This window comes from Acartia tonsa, chromosome 5, assembly GCF_053477335.1.
Source record: "Acartia tonsa isolate MP-2025a chromosome 5, ASM5347733v1, whole genome shotgun sequence".
Classification (NCBI taxonomy): Eukaryota; Metazoa; Arthropoda; class Copepoda; order Calanoida; family Acartiidae; genus Acartia; species Acartia tonsa.
Window position 1 is genome coordinate 16,497,596 of NC_137264.1, and position 14,641 is coordinate 16,512,236.

The 14,641-nt window shown below is 32.5% G+C and overlaps 1 protein-coding gene across 1 annotated transcript in view; it reads left to right on the forward strand.

Annotated features, from left to right (window-relative positions):
* The window catches only part of ldbr (lariat debranching enzyme), a 73,138-nt gene that overhangs the window by 4,910 nt on the left and 53,587 nt on the right, over nucleotides 1–14,641 (forward strand). Inside the window, exons 5-7 of the mRNA XM_080160548.1 lie at nucleotides 7,577–7,671; nucleotides 11,970–12,026; nucleotides 14,049–14,103. Coding sequence (XP_080016674.1) covers nucleotides 7,577–7,671; nucleotides 11,970–12,026; nucleotides 14,049–14,103 — 207 coding nt within the window. The remainder of the gene's footprint in view (nucleotides 1–7,576; nucleotides 7,672–11,969; nucleotides 12,027–14,048; nucleotides 14,104–14,641) is intronic.

Consider the following 14,641-nt stretch of genomic DNA (forward strand, 5'->3'; position numbering starts at 1 on the left):
TATTTATAAATTATGTGTTTTTATAGTAGGTGTTTTTAATATTAGCTATTTTTAAATTTAGGCATTTTTAGTTAGGCATTTTTAAATGAGGTGTTTTGTCCCCACTGCACTCCATTTAACTGCAGTCCTATTTCCTCTCCTTCTCTAAGACATTTTTGAGATTTGATGGATTTTCCATTACTTTCTCGGTTTTCACGTAATACCACTAGATTAGGTATTATTTTTACCACAATCATTCTACGGAATTATTACTTAAATAGTTCACGCTTGGTTTTTTATTAAATGAATAAGTTAGGGTACAATGTTTGGCACTTTCGATATAAGTAAATGATAATAAAAAACCCATAGAATGCGATAATAACTTCAGAAAAATCGAAGAAAATAGTTTTAATACTTAATTAACGTTTTTAAGTTTTTCTTCAAAAAGTTTAGATAAGATGCCTTTAAAAGTCGTCTATGATTTTGTCAGGGATAAAAATGTAACTTTAAAATAAGAATTACAACATATTTTTTCAATTAGTACAAAGTAAAATTTTGAACATTTTATTGATCAGTATATTTTTTAAAATGTGAAGTAGAAACCTGAATATTTTATCATGAAAATTGTGTTATGATTTGATTGTCTGCTAGATTACAAGAAAAAAGATACTGACAGTACTTGTTGGTTCTTTAAAAATAAGGGGGGGGGAAGTTCTGCCACTTTCCCGTAAACAGTGTGCAGTGGACTAGGTATTGACTTTAGATTATAGGTTATTTAGGATAAAAGTTTACTTTTGGGTATTAGTTCACGTATATTTAATCATTTTTTGAATAGGTCTCCAGGTTCAGGTGCTGCAGGCTGGAAGGTCGTTTCTGGACAGGTAAAAAAATTAAAAAAATTTTGTTTGAAGAGTTAGAGAGCAACTTATAAAACAAAATATGCTTCTTTTTGAATGTTATTAACATATCTGCAGAAAAAATTAAATTCGGCCTCCAGGTTCAGGTGCTGCAGGCCTCCAGGTACACTCTGGACAGGTAAAAATTAAGTTTTCTTATTTGAAGAGTTAGAGGTACACTTATTTAACCAAATATGCATCTTTATGGATGTTATCATCATATTTGCAGAAAAATTTAAAATCGGCCTCCAGGTTCAGGTGCTGCAGGCCTCCAGGTACACTCTGGACAGGTAAAAAGTAAAATTTCTTATTTGAAGAGTTTGATGTACACTTATTTAACCAAATATGCATCTTTTTAGATGTTATTACCATATTTGAAGAAAAAATGACAATCGGCCTCCAGGTTCAGGTGCTGCAGGCCTCCAGGTACACTCTGGACAGGTAAAAATTAAAAACATTTATTTGAAGAGTTAGAGGTACACTTATTTAACCAAATATGCATCTTTTTGGATGTTATTACCATATTAGAAGAAAAAATGACAATCGGCCTCCAGGTTCAGGTGCTGCAGGCCTCCAGGTACACTCTGGACAGGTAGAAATTAAAATTTCGTATTTGAAGAGTTAGAGGTACACTTATAAAACAAAATATGCATCTTTTTGGATGTTATTACCATATTTGAAGGTAAATTGACAATCAGCCTCCAGGTTTAGGTGCTGCAGGCCTCCAGGTACACTCTGGGCAGGTAAAAATTAAGTTTTCTTATTTGAAGAGTTAGAGGTACACTTATTTAACCAAATATGCATCTTTATGGATGTTATCATCATATTTGCAGAAAAATTTAAAATCGGCCTCCAGGTTCAGGTGCTGCAGGCCTCCAGGTACACTCTGGACAGGTAAAAATTAAAATTTCTAATTTGAAGAGTTTGATGTACACTTATTTAACCAAATATGCATCTTTTTGGATGTTATTACCATATTTGAAGAAAAAATGACAATCGGCCTGCAGGTTCAGGTGCTGCAGGCCTCCAGGTACACTCTGGACAGGTAAAAATCAAAATTTCTTATTTGAAGAGTTAGAGGTACACTTATAAAACAAAATATGCATCTTTTTGGATGTTATTACCATATTTGAAGGTAAATTGACAATCGGCCTCCAGGTTCCGGTGCTGCAGGCCTCCAGGTACATTCTGGACAGGTAAAAATTTAAAAAAAATTATTTAAAGAGTTAGAGGTAAACTTATTAAACCAAATATGCGTATTTTTGGATGTTATTACCATATTTGAAGGTAAATTGACAATCGGCCTCCAGGTTTAGGTGCTGCAGGCCTCCAGGTACACTCTAGACAGGTAAAAATTTAAAAAAACTATTTAAAGGGTTACAGGTACACTTATAAAACCAAATATGCATCTTTTTGGATGTTATTATCATATTTACAGAAAAAATTCAAATTGGACTCTAGTTTCAGGTGCTGCATGCCTCCAGGTACACTCTGGACAGGTAAAAATTAAAATTTCTTATTTGAAGAGTTAGAGGTACACTTATTAATCTATATTATAATTTATTATACTAAATTATTATAATTAAGCCATTTTCTTTTTAGAAACCATTCCTATAAATTCAAAAATAACCATTTAGGATTTTTTAACTGGCTACCAACAACCAGCAGTCAACAGGATCCAGGTAAGGTTTCCAAATTAAAAAGTATTAAAAAATATTTTATCTGCCTGTCCAGAGTTGACCTGGAGGCCTCCAGTACCTGAACCTGGAGGCTGATTGTCAATTTATCTTCAAATATGATAATAACATCCAAAAACACGCATATTTGGATTAATAAGTGTACCTCTAACTCTTCAAATAAGAAATTTTAATTTTTACCTGTCTAGAATGGATCTGGAGGCCTGCAGCACCTGTACCTGGAGGCCGAATATCAATTTACCTTTAAATATGATAATAACATCCAAAAATACGCATATTTGGTTTAATAAGTTTACCTCTAACTCTTTATATTATTTTTTAAAAATTTTTACCTGTCCAGAATGTACCTGGAGGCCTGCAGCACCTGAACCTGGAGGCCGATTGTCAATTTACCTTCAAATATGGTAATAACATCCAAAAAGATGCATATTTGGATTAATAAGTGTACCTCTAACTCTTCAAATAAGAAATTTTCATTTTTAACTGTCTAGAATGGATCTGGAGGCCTGCAGCACCTGTACCTGGAGGCCGAATATCAATTTACCTTCAAATATGATAATAACATCCAAAAATACGCATATTTGGTTTAATAAGTTTACCTCTAACTCTTTAAATAATTTTTTAAAAATTTTTACCTGTCCAGAATGTACCTGGAGGCCTGCAGCACCTGAACATGGAGGCTGATTGTCAATTTACCTTCAAATATGGTAATAACATCCAAAAAGATGCATATTTTGTTTTATAAGTGTACCTCTAACTCTTCAAATAAGAAATTTTGATTTTTACCTGTCCAGAGTGTACCTGGAGGCCTGCAGCACCTGAACCTGGAGGCCGATTGTCATTTTTTCTTCAAATATGGTAATAACATCCAAAAAGATGCATATATGGTTAAATAAGTGTACATCAAACTCTTCAAATAAGAAATTTTAATTTTTACCTGTCCAGAGTGTACCTGGAGGCCTGCAGCACCTGAACCTGGAGGCCGATTTTAAATTTTTCTGCAAATATGATGATAACATCCATAAAGATGCATATTTGGTTAAATAAGTGTACCTCTAACTCTTCAAATAAGAAAACTTAATTTTTACCTGTCCAGAGTGTACCTGGAGACCTGCAGCACCTAAACCTGGAGGCCGATTGTCAATTTACCTTCAAATATGGTAATAACATCCAAAAAGATGCATATTTTGTTTTATAAGTGTACCTCTAACTCTTCAAATACGAAATTTTAATTTCTACCTGTCCAGAGTGTACCTGGAGGCCTGCAGCACCTGAACCTGGAGGCCGATTGTCATTTTTTCTTCTAATATGGTAATAACATCCCAAAAGATGCATATTTGGTTAAATAAGTGTACCTCTAACTCTTCAAATAAATGTTTTTAATTTTTACCTGTCCAGAGTGTACCTGGAGGCCTGCAGCACCTGAACCTGGAGGCCGATTGTCATTTTTCCTTCAAATATGGTAATAACATCTAAAAAGATGCATATTTGGTTAAATAAGTGTACATCAAACTCTTCAAATAAGAAATTTTAATTTTTACCTGTCCAGAGTGTACCTGGAGGCCTGCAGCACCTGAACCTGGAGGCCGATTTTAAATTTTTCTGCAAATATGATGATAACATCCATAAAGATGCATATTTGGTTAAATAAGTGTACCTCTAACTCTTCAAATAAGAAAACTTAATTTTTACCTGTCCAGAGTGTACCTGGAGGCCTGCAGCACCTGAACCTGGAGGCCGATTGTCATTTTTTCTTCTAATATGGTCATAACATTCAAAAAGATGCATATTTGGTTTAATAAGTGTACCTCTAACTCTTCAAATAATTTTTTTTAATTTTTACCTGTCCAGAGTGTACCTGGAGGCCTGCAGCACCTGAACCTGGAGGCCGAATTTAATTTTTTCTGCAGATATGTTAATAACATTCAAAAAGAAGCATATTTTGTTTTATAAGTTGCTCTCTAACTCTTCAAACAAAATTTTTTAAATTTTTTTACCTGTCCAGAAACGACCTTCCAGCCTGCAGCACCTGAACCTGGAGACCTATTCAAAAAATGATTAAATATACGTGAACTAATACCCAAAAGTAAACTTTTATCCTAAATAACCTATAATCTAAAATCAATACCTAGTCCACTGCACACTGTTTACGCGAAAGTGGCAGAACTTCCCCCCCCCTTAGGTAGATTACTTTCAGAACCCCTCTTTTTGCAACGTTATTTCAATAGAACAGAGCCGTAGTCTTAGTGTACTCAATATCTAGACAGCCAACCATTGTTTTAGAATTGTTCAATTTTTTTAACTTCTGATAAAAACAGAATTAATGGTATTTTTGTAAATATTATACCTCCAAGAAATGGCTATACTTCCCAATCATATGTTGTGTGATATTTAAGAGGAATTATTTTGATATAATGTCATTAAAATATTCGTTAAAAAAAGTGCTATTCTAGCTTATACTTTACATTTTAATGTGTATGATAATTCAAATAAAAGATAATGAAGATTTATATTATATTTAATTGTTATAATTATAAAGAAAAACCTGGAAACAGTAAAAAACTGACTTTATTTTATTGACGTAGGGAAAATTTTGTCAAATATTTGAATAAAAAAACACTATAAAACAAAATAAATTATTTTTAATATAGTCACAAAAAGGCTTAATGAGTTTAGGAAATATTTCATTCACTAATCATGTCATTTAAACTCTATTACACAGAATACATTGTAAAAAGATGTTCTCGTTTTAATTTTAAGTAATTTGAAATGCATTTTAATACCTTTTAATGATTTATTTTTTGAAACATCTTTTTATAAAATGTTATTGATTTTTGAAGTTATATGTTAAAATGTTTTTAAATTTTGTTAACATTTTGTTTTAAATGTAGAAAATTGGTAATTCTAAACATTCAAAAAATGATTTTATTAAATTTTCATCACTTAAATTGCATGTTTGATGAAATTTTCAACTGATAATTCAAGAAAAATCGTTTAAGTTTTATTATATTTTACTTTGAAATGTTAAAAAAATATAATTATTGTCAAAAATGTGGAAGTTATACTTTCCTCAAAAAAAGACCTAAAACATGCAAATTAACACGTGTAATGAGATTTTTTTTCTTTCAGGTTTAATTTTAAGTAATTATTGATATTTTTTGTAAAAAGGATTTTATATAAAAAGTTTTAAAACTCGAGTTATGTAGTGGTTCTAAAAAAGGTTGCGAATTTATGCAATTTTCTTACAAAAAAAATTTTCTAGGATTTTAAAAATAGCAAAGGGTGTTATTAGACGTACTTACAGGTACAATTGCAAAGTCATTTTGGCCAAACACCAAAATAAAGTTTTGACATCTGAGGGTCCAACCGTGAGTTGATAATGTTCTATCACTAGGTAAGCATTTAAAGTCAAAATGTTTACAAATAACGCCAATTTTTTCCTTCCTCTATTCTATTATATTTAAGTAGTAAGGTTTTTTGTATGTAGCTAAGAATCTCGCTAACCGCTGAACTGATATGGTTCTTCTCTACAGTGGAACTTCTCATAGGTCCTGAGATGGTTTTAGGCTATTTATTTATTTTTACTAATAAGTCTTTTTTGCCCCCTCATATCCCTTCGCATAAAGAGCCACTGGATGCCAGGGGCGAAGCGGCTATTTAATTTCAAAGTATTAGAAGCGACCAATTTTAAATGTAAAAAATTACTAATTGTACGCATTGAAATTTTAATTAGACTATAATGAACTATTGTAATTTATTAATATTTTGCGTTTCTGATTGTTGATAAGTCTAATATTTTACATTTATGATAATTTGAAGTAAATCTTTTTTTATGTCTGGCTATTCTGATTTTAGTAGTTGGAGTAAACTAATTTATTAGTGCGGATATGATGGAACATCACTAGGTATATACTATTCAGGGATCTTAAGGGACAAAGTTGATAAATTGAAAACATCTTCAATAATGGTAATCAAACTATCCCTTTTGTAGATTATATAAAAAGTTTTGGTACCCTTTGTAATTTAGAGTACTATATCCTCTCCCTCTCATATATTATTACTTGTTTGTTTTACATTATCCATCATAATATTGAGAGTATAAAATGGATAAGAAGGGACCATCACAATTTTACTAAAATGTACTACTTAACATGGTATAAAATCATCAAAGGAGCAATTTCTCTTGAGAGGGTGGTGTTACTCTCCCCCTGGATAGTTATAAACCCTCCCGGTGTTGCACAAAGTTTTAGGGATCTGGATCAAAATTTCCTTAAAGAAAAAAATACTAAACTTAGAAACATATCTAAGACAAGTAAAAGAGAACCTTACTGGTTCAGCGTTTAGCGAGATCCTTCGGTACAAACAGACAGACTAAGTTACGCCTAAACATTGATTATACCTATTAATATCTTACTGGTACAAAAAATATTTAATTAAAATTAACTTTCTTGTCTGACTGAAAAAAAGATTTTAAAAAATGGTAGAGTCCACTTTGACCACTGCGCCGAAGAAAATTAGATTATGATAATATTCTTATTCCACTTCATTTTTCTTCAACAGAATAAAACAAGGAGATAAATGCACCTAAAAGCACATCTAAATTAAATTAATGAAAATTATAGGTACAGAGTTTATAAACACGTTTTTTAATTTGTGAACTGAAAATTTTTAGGTACCTTAATTAAATATTGATTGGTTGGTTCAAACAAACCATGTTCATACTTTTTAACCAATAACCTTTGTTATTTTTTTATTCCCATTTGAGGAATATATAATAATTTATCCTCCATTGTCTTATTCCTTAAGATCCCTGTAAAATTGAACCTGCTCATCCTTATAATACAAACGAAATTACCAACTTTAGAGTGGCTAACCTCTAAAAAAGTGTATCATGGAAAATTGAAATATTTGACGTATTTGAAAGTGAAGACTTATATAAATAGTTCCTTCACCCCTAGCTCCCCTAGAACCCAATAAATAAAATGAATAATGTTTACATTTTAGGGGTTTGACTATCTACACGGTCACCATGAGAAACCACCCTATGACGACAATTCTATGAGGTCCTGCTATCATATCAGAAACTTGGACGTTTTCAGGTATTCCGTGCATTGTATAGTAGCTACTCTGCGGGTTCATTTCAATGTTTTTATGACTCCTTCTGTTTCTTTAATCACTAGGTATAACAATTTCTTCAGAAAGAAAAAAGTAATAGAGATTATATGGACAGAAAAACATTCTGGTACCAAAATATTTATCGGTTATAATCTCTTTTGAGGCAACGCCTCTTAAAGCGCGTTTCGTTGTATTTTCACAGAAGCCTTTCCCCTATTTCTATTCCCTGCAAGGTGCTCTAACCCTGCGGGGCAATCACCTAACCTAACCTAAAATATCCTATCAAAAGCTACTGGGAAAATACGACGAAACGCACCGATGCATTGTCACGAAAGGAAGTGGATACAAAACCGCGACAAACAAAACCGCGACAGGGACAAAACCGCGACAGTGACAAAACCGCGACAGTGACAAAACCGCGACAGTGACAAATCCGCGACATTACAAAAAAATCTATAATGCAAAAATCTTAATGCTAGAAGGTCATGGCCGCAGAGCTCGGCCCCCTGGCATGCCTAGCCGCGGGCGCTCGGCCCCCTTGCCTATAACCTAACCTATATGTTTGAATGTTTAATGTAGATTTACTTATTTATAATTTAGAATTTCGTGGATTTTAAAAAAAGTGGTTGGTAGATTTTTTTCAAATTTTTAATATTTTTTTTACAATATTTAGGTTAGGTTAGGTTATGGGCAAGGGGGCCGAGCGCCTGCGGCTAGGCAGGCCAGGGGGCCGAGCGCTGCGGACATGTATTTCTACAAAAAAAATCCTACATAGTTATATTTCTGTTATTGTCGCGGTTTTGTTATTGTCGCGGTTTTGTCACTGTCGCGGTTTTGTCACTGTCGCGGTTTTGTCCCTGCCGCGGTTTTGTTTGTCGCGGTTTTGTATCCACTCCCACGAAAAGAACCATACCCTATTTGTCATATTCGTTGGCTCAAAATCTTTATTCATTTTTGCAATATGGTGTCGAAGATTTTGACACTTATTGAAACTATAAATGTTTGGAAGTTATTTCTTCCTTTATCGATAATTTTTTAAAAAACTTTTCCAACGTGTGCAACTATTCCCATGAATGTCATGATAGCCCCTAGGGTAGGGTAAAGCGGGGCGATCTCGGTTTTGAGGTGAAGTCGGTATTTTTTTGACCACCTTCATTAAATGACATTTTTCTCCATGTTCTAATCGACTGACAGAAAAAAAACATAAAATCAAATTTGTTCCTTATTAAATTGCCTACAAAAAAAGTATAAAATGAAATTTTTGTGAGATGAATTTTTAGGGTACTTATTGGGTCTTAAAGTCGGACGACAAAAATTTTTTTTCTTCGATTTTTTTGCTTCGGTCGGAAAAACGGTAAGTTGGACAAAAACTGGTAAGAGCTAGAGCTTAGACGTCTTCAGGGGACTTATTAAGAATCTAATAGGCTATCCATTTCCGTTTAAAACTTTAAAAAAGCTTGTATAGTTTTTTCTTAAATCGACTAAAAGTGAAGCGGGGCGAATTCGGTTTTTTCACTTTTTATACTAACTTTTTCAATTTTATATAAAAAAGTGAAATTTTCGAGAAAAAAAGTCAAATTTCTCGTACTTAGAAAAAATTTATTTTTTTTGTAGAAAAAATTGTCCGATCTTCATAATTTTTTTTGTGAATGCTCTTTATTACATTTAGCAACTTTAACCTTTAGGGCATGCTGTAATTAAATCACTATGTCATAGGTTTTTTGAAGCTGGAAAATCGACCACAGATTTTGCCAAACTTTTCTCTTTTATTCAACTTGATTTTTTTAGGAAATTTTGCTACTAGAACTAATTTTTTTTTGGCCAAATCTATTCAAAATTGCCTGAATTTTAAGGATCAGGCCTTTAAAGTCATAAAAAGTTATTTTTTCTAGTAGTATTTTTATGTTTTTTATCAAAAAAATTTTCGAAAAAAAAAGTCAAATTTCGCGTACTTCGGAAAAATTATTTTTTTTGGTAGAAAAACTTGACCTATCTTAATAAAATTTTTTGTGCATACTCTTTATTACATTTAGCAACTTTTACCTTATGGGCATGCTGTAATAAAATCAATACGTCATCGATTTTTTGAAGCTTGAAAATGCCCTACCGACTTTGCCTCAAGGCGGGGCGAAGTCGGTGCCGTTTTAGAGATCAATTTTGACAAACTTCCCAATGTCCTAGGTTTACGTCCCTTTAGGACCTGATCGACTTTTCCGAGATCTTTCTACTGGTCTTGGTCCCATTTAAAAAAAATAATTTTTAAGATTTGCAGGTTCAAAAAACCGAAAAAAAGACCGAGTTCGCCCCGCTTTACCCTAGCCAATATGGGATGGGAGGGATCTCTCATTGATAATTCCTGAAAAATTCTGGAACGATCTGTCCAGTTGGTTACGAGATCTTAGTGGACTTATACACAATATAATTCTTGATAAAATAGGATAGTATTCATTTTCAGTTTTGTGTTATTTGTTATTTTAAGTTTGCTTATTCTATAAAAAAAATTTTGCAATAATGATAAAACACCCTTTTCCTTATCTTCATTCTAAACTTCACAGAATACGTTTTTTTGTAGCAAAACTTCTCAACTAGTTAGACATGTTGTATTGTTATTGTAATGCTCATAACTTGTAGTGGCTATTCTTCTGCTTATTAAATATGCTTAAGAGGAGTGGTTCCTTATCTTGTATCCATAAACCTGTAGTTATTTGTCATATACAACTATTCAGATAATTAACTTTTAATTGCATGACCATGTCTGGGAGTTCTTGAAGATTAGACCCAAGGATCTTGAAGGATAATGTATTATCAATTACGATAAACAAATTCAAATTGTTAGTGGAAAAGTTTGGACACTGACACTGTTAGTGTGAATACCTCAATCAAGATAGATTTAATAAAAGTGTTCTTAGTTTTCAGTACAACGCATGAAATCTCGGTGAAGGCGAAAAAATAATGCATGGTTACACCTGTTTATGAGTCAATACGTTCCCCATTTCTGAACTGCTATGTGTAAGTGCAGGCTTAGAACAAATACATTTATTGCTTACATTACACCTACATTTTTAACTAGAGTTTGAACAAAGTTTTCGCACTTTTGCGTGTAATATTCCTTGTTTTTACTTTGATTTGAACACACCAATGCATTGGGAAATAGATTTTAATTCTATTTTAAGACTTGTGCAGTTTCAGTAGTGAAGCTACTCTATAACTTAGGTCTTTCCGTCCGTCCATCCGTCTGTATGACATAGTAAACTTTAAATTTTCTCATTAGCTATTAAAGATAAAATGTTTGAAAGGATGAAATGTTATGGGTTATTTATTAGCATTTCATAACGTTGGCTGTCCAAATGCCCATATTTGCTTAATATGCATTAAAACCGTAAAATTCCATTGACTGTCAGAATATTATTTTTTTAAAGCTTTTTTTCTAATTGTATCTATGATTTTTTATTTCTATAAAATTATCTTCCTTTTTTAAAGGTTTTATTTTTAATAGAATTGTTTTGTGAGTTTTAGTTCATGTATAAGTTTTAGACTTGGTTAGGTATTTTTTATGTGTTTAAAATGTCAGCTACTTCAACATTATTGTCCTTGTTCTAATTATTATGGACTCGCTCTTTTTCCCTGTTTTTCTGCGTAAAAAAAACTGTTTTATGTAATTTAAATCAACACTGCAGGTTATTTAATTCTTTTGGGATATCTTAATATGTAACAGAGACTGATATCGTTTAAACCAGTCTAAAGTTGATACAGAATGTGGCTGGTTAAAACAAAATAAAATAATATTTATGTAGTTTTGACTTTACCAAAGCATTTAAACCAAACCTTTCATAATAGTCAGAGGAGAGAGGGGGCAATATACTGTTTATACACTACCCCAAAGTCCTATAATAACGTTTTCAAATTCGTTGGCTTAACAACTTTGGGGACTATACTAAATTTTATTGGCTGGTCATTTCAACCACTAATTTATATCTATAGAAATGGGTAATTTTGTATATCATCATTGGGGAAATACATCAATTTATCGGCCATTGTCATTGTTCTCTTGTTAGTTTACACTTTCATTTGAATTAAGTTGTAAGTCTAGATTAGTTTCGTTCTAAGGCTGTCAAGAGGCAAGGAATTCCCAAATTAATAGTTGCTTAGATCTTGTAATTATGCATTTATGGGTTACGAGACAGCAACAAAAATTCAGCCCTTTGCGACTGTATACATATCAATGTGTGTTAAAAATGTCAAAAATGAAATATGTTCCTTTTTATCTCATTAAACTTTTTAGGCTAAAACAGTTGTCAAGTAAACCTCCTGACATAATGTTGTCTCATGATTGGCCAAGGTAAAGTTTAAATTCAAAAAATTCTATAACTTGTTGTGTCCGCTATAAAACCATTTTACGTATTACAGAATTAAAAGTCTGTAGGTAATTTATTTTGTTTTTTAGAAGCATAGGGTAAAGCGGGGCGAAGCCGATATTTTTCGACATACCTACATTCAGGGATAAGGGATAGGAAACCTGGCCATAAATTAGGTCTCGGCCTGGTTTTGAAAGGGATCATGCAACTTTTACCATTTGCCTAATTTAATGACCTTACTGGCGGACGGCTCATATTGGCTACCGCTCTAAACCAATAGTGTTCTGTGATTTGGGCTTATTTTGTATCAACCAATCACCAATTGGCGGAGCCAATTGGTGATTGGTTGATACAAAACAAGCCCAAATCACAGATGGCGGAAATTTTAGAAGCAGACAATGTTGGAAAAAATAATGATTTCGTCTGCTACGAAAAAATAAATATAAATGGTGTTAGATCACATTAGTTTAATTATTAAATCTGCTTAGAGTTAAACATTAAAAAAGGGCCATATAGAAAAAACAAAAATAACGGGATTATTTTTTTGGAAAGAAGGTAGCTACAAATTTTCATTTGGTAGTTTATAAATTAGATGTTGTATTTTGAATTTTAAAAATTTAGTACGGAGTTGATACAACACCTTCACCCTAATTTTTGTACAATACAACACAGTACAGATATATCATTACATTATATCCAGTATAGTATCCAAAGAACTTGATAGAATGTTACCCAAGTGCATATTTATTTATTTATTTTGAATTTTAATTAGCAATGAAATTTTCAAATAAAATTTTTACTCATTAATAAAAATGCAAATAATACAAACTAAAATCTGTCTGAGGGAAACCCAACGATAGCTTTCTGACAGTTCAAATTACCAAAGTAAAAGATAAAAAATTTTGGGAGAGAAAAAACTTCTTTTTAACAAAAGCCATTAATATATAGGTTTATAAAAAGTTATGTTTTTTACTTTAAACTAGCTACCTGAATTTGATTCTATACTTTATCTACACACACAGCTTTTTCATTAGCATTTTATACGAACCACTGCGCTATCCCAAAACTGGTTTATTAGGCTAGAAATAGGCCTAGGCTTGAAATAGGCCTGAAATAATATTTTCCTACGTTTCCCATCCCTTATCCCTGCCTACATTAAATGACCTTTATCTCCATGTTCTAATTGACCGATCTTCATAATTTTTTTGTGTTTGCTCTTTATTACATTTAGTAACTTTAACCTTTAGGGCATGCTGTAATTAAATCAATATGTCATAGGTTTTTGGAAGCTTGAAAATCGACCACCGACTTTGCCTCGAGGCGGGGCGAAGTCGGTTAAATTTTTAGGTCCAATTTTGACAAACTTCCCAAAGTCCTAGGATAATGTCCTTTTAGGGCCTGTTAGGCTTTTTCGAGATCTTTCTTATAGTCTTGGTCTCATTTATATTATATAAAAATTATTTACCTCCTGTTTTTCCAAAAAAAAAACGAAAAAATTACCGGATTCGCCCTGCCTTACCCTAGCTACTCTATGTGTGACCGTTTCAATCCTAATATAATGTAAATTTGATTGGGTTTAACTCAAGGACTAGAAACGATGGCATTATGGGAACCGGTTTTACCCCATACCTTATTCTATTCCCCACTTTTCATCATGCGTCATGTTGGAAGTGTGACGCAAATTTCAGATCCCAGATTTCACGATTTGAAAAAAAATATCTTTATATATACCTAGCGAATCAAATAATCTCACAGGAATCGCTTTTATCTTATAGATAAAAATAGTAAATCCAATAGCGAAAACTGAGATATCATATGAAATTTGCGTCACACTTCAATATGACGCATGGCCGCTACGACCGCAAGACGTGGCATTACTTTGTCCACTATCGTAAATTTTACACTTGTTTTTGTTGCCATTTTGCTATTTTCTCTTTTCTCTCTCTCTCCATCTTTTTCTTCTTAAAGATTATGTCGTAGCTACTCTATAATTGTTAATAATTTAGAGGAGTAACAAAGTATGGAAACGCTGAACAGCTGATGAGATTCAAGAAACATTTTCAGGGAAAAAAATTGCAATTTTAATAAAAATATGAAGGAGTTGTGTGCTCCTAATTGACTTTAAAAGGCTTAATAACTGCCTTTCTAGCTTTTTTTTGCTGGTTGCTCTTAAACGATAAGAACAGTGATGGCTAATATTTTTGATGATTTGTATCCTAATAAAAAATTATTAAAATCGTGCGTATAAAAGCTCTAAAAAGAAACACTCAATCGCATCTCTAATTTCCCCCCCCCCCCCCCCCTCGCATTCTACTTACCCCCCTTGACCTACATTCCACTGCGACACCCCCTAAACCAGTAAAGTGGCGTGTAAAGTTTTTAAAAAATAACTCTTTCTTAAAATTATCGCAAGATGGGGTTTCAAATTTTTCGCACCATCTCTTGCAAAACCATGTTCACGCCACTGAATTAAAATACCGTCCAAAAAAATATTAGTTCACAATTCAAAAAGAAGGTAAAAAAGTTTCCATCTCTCAAACTTTTATAACTTTGAAGGTTCAAAAATACCGGAAGAGAAGTAAGGTACAATATTTTGTAT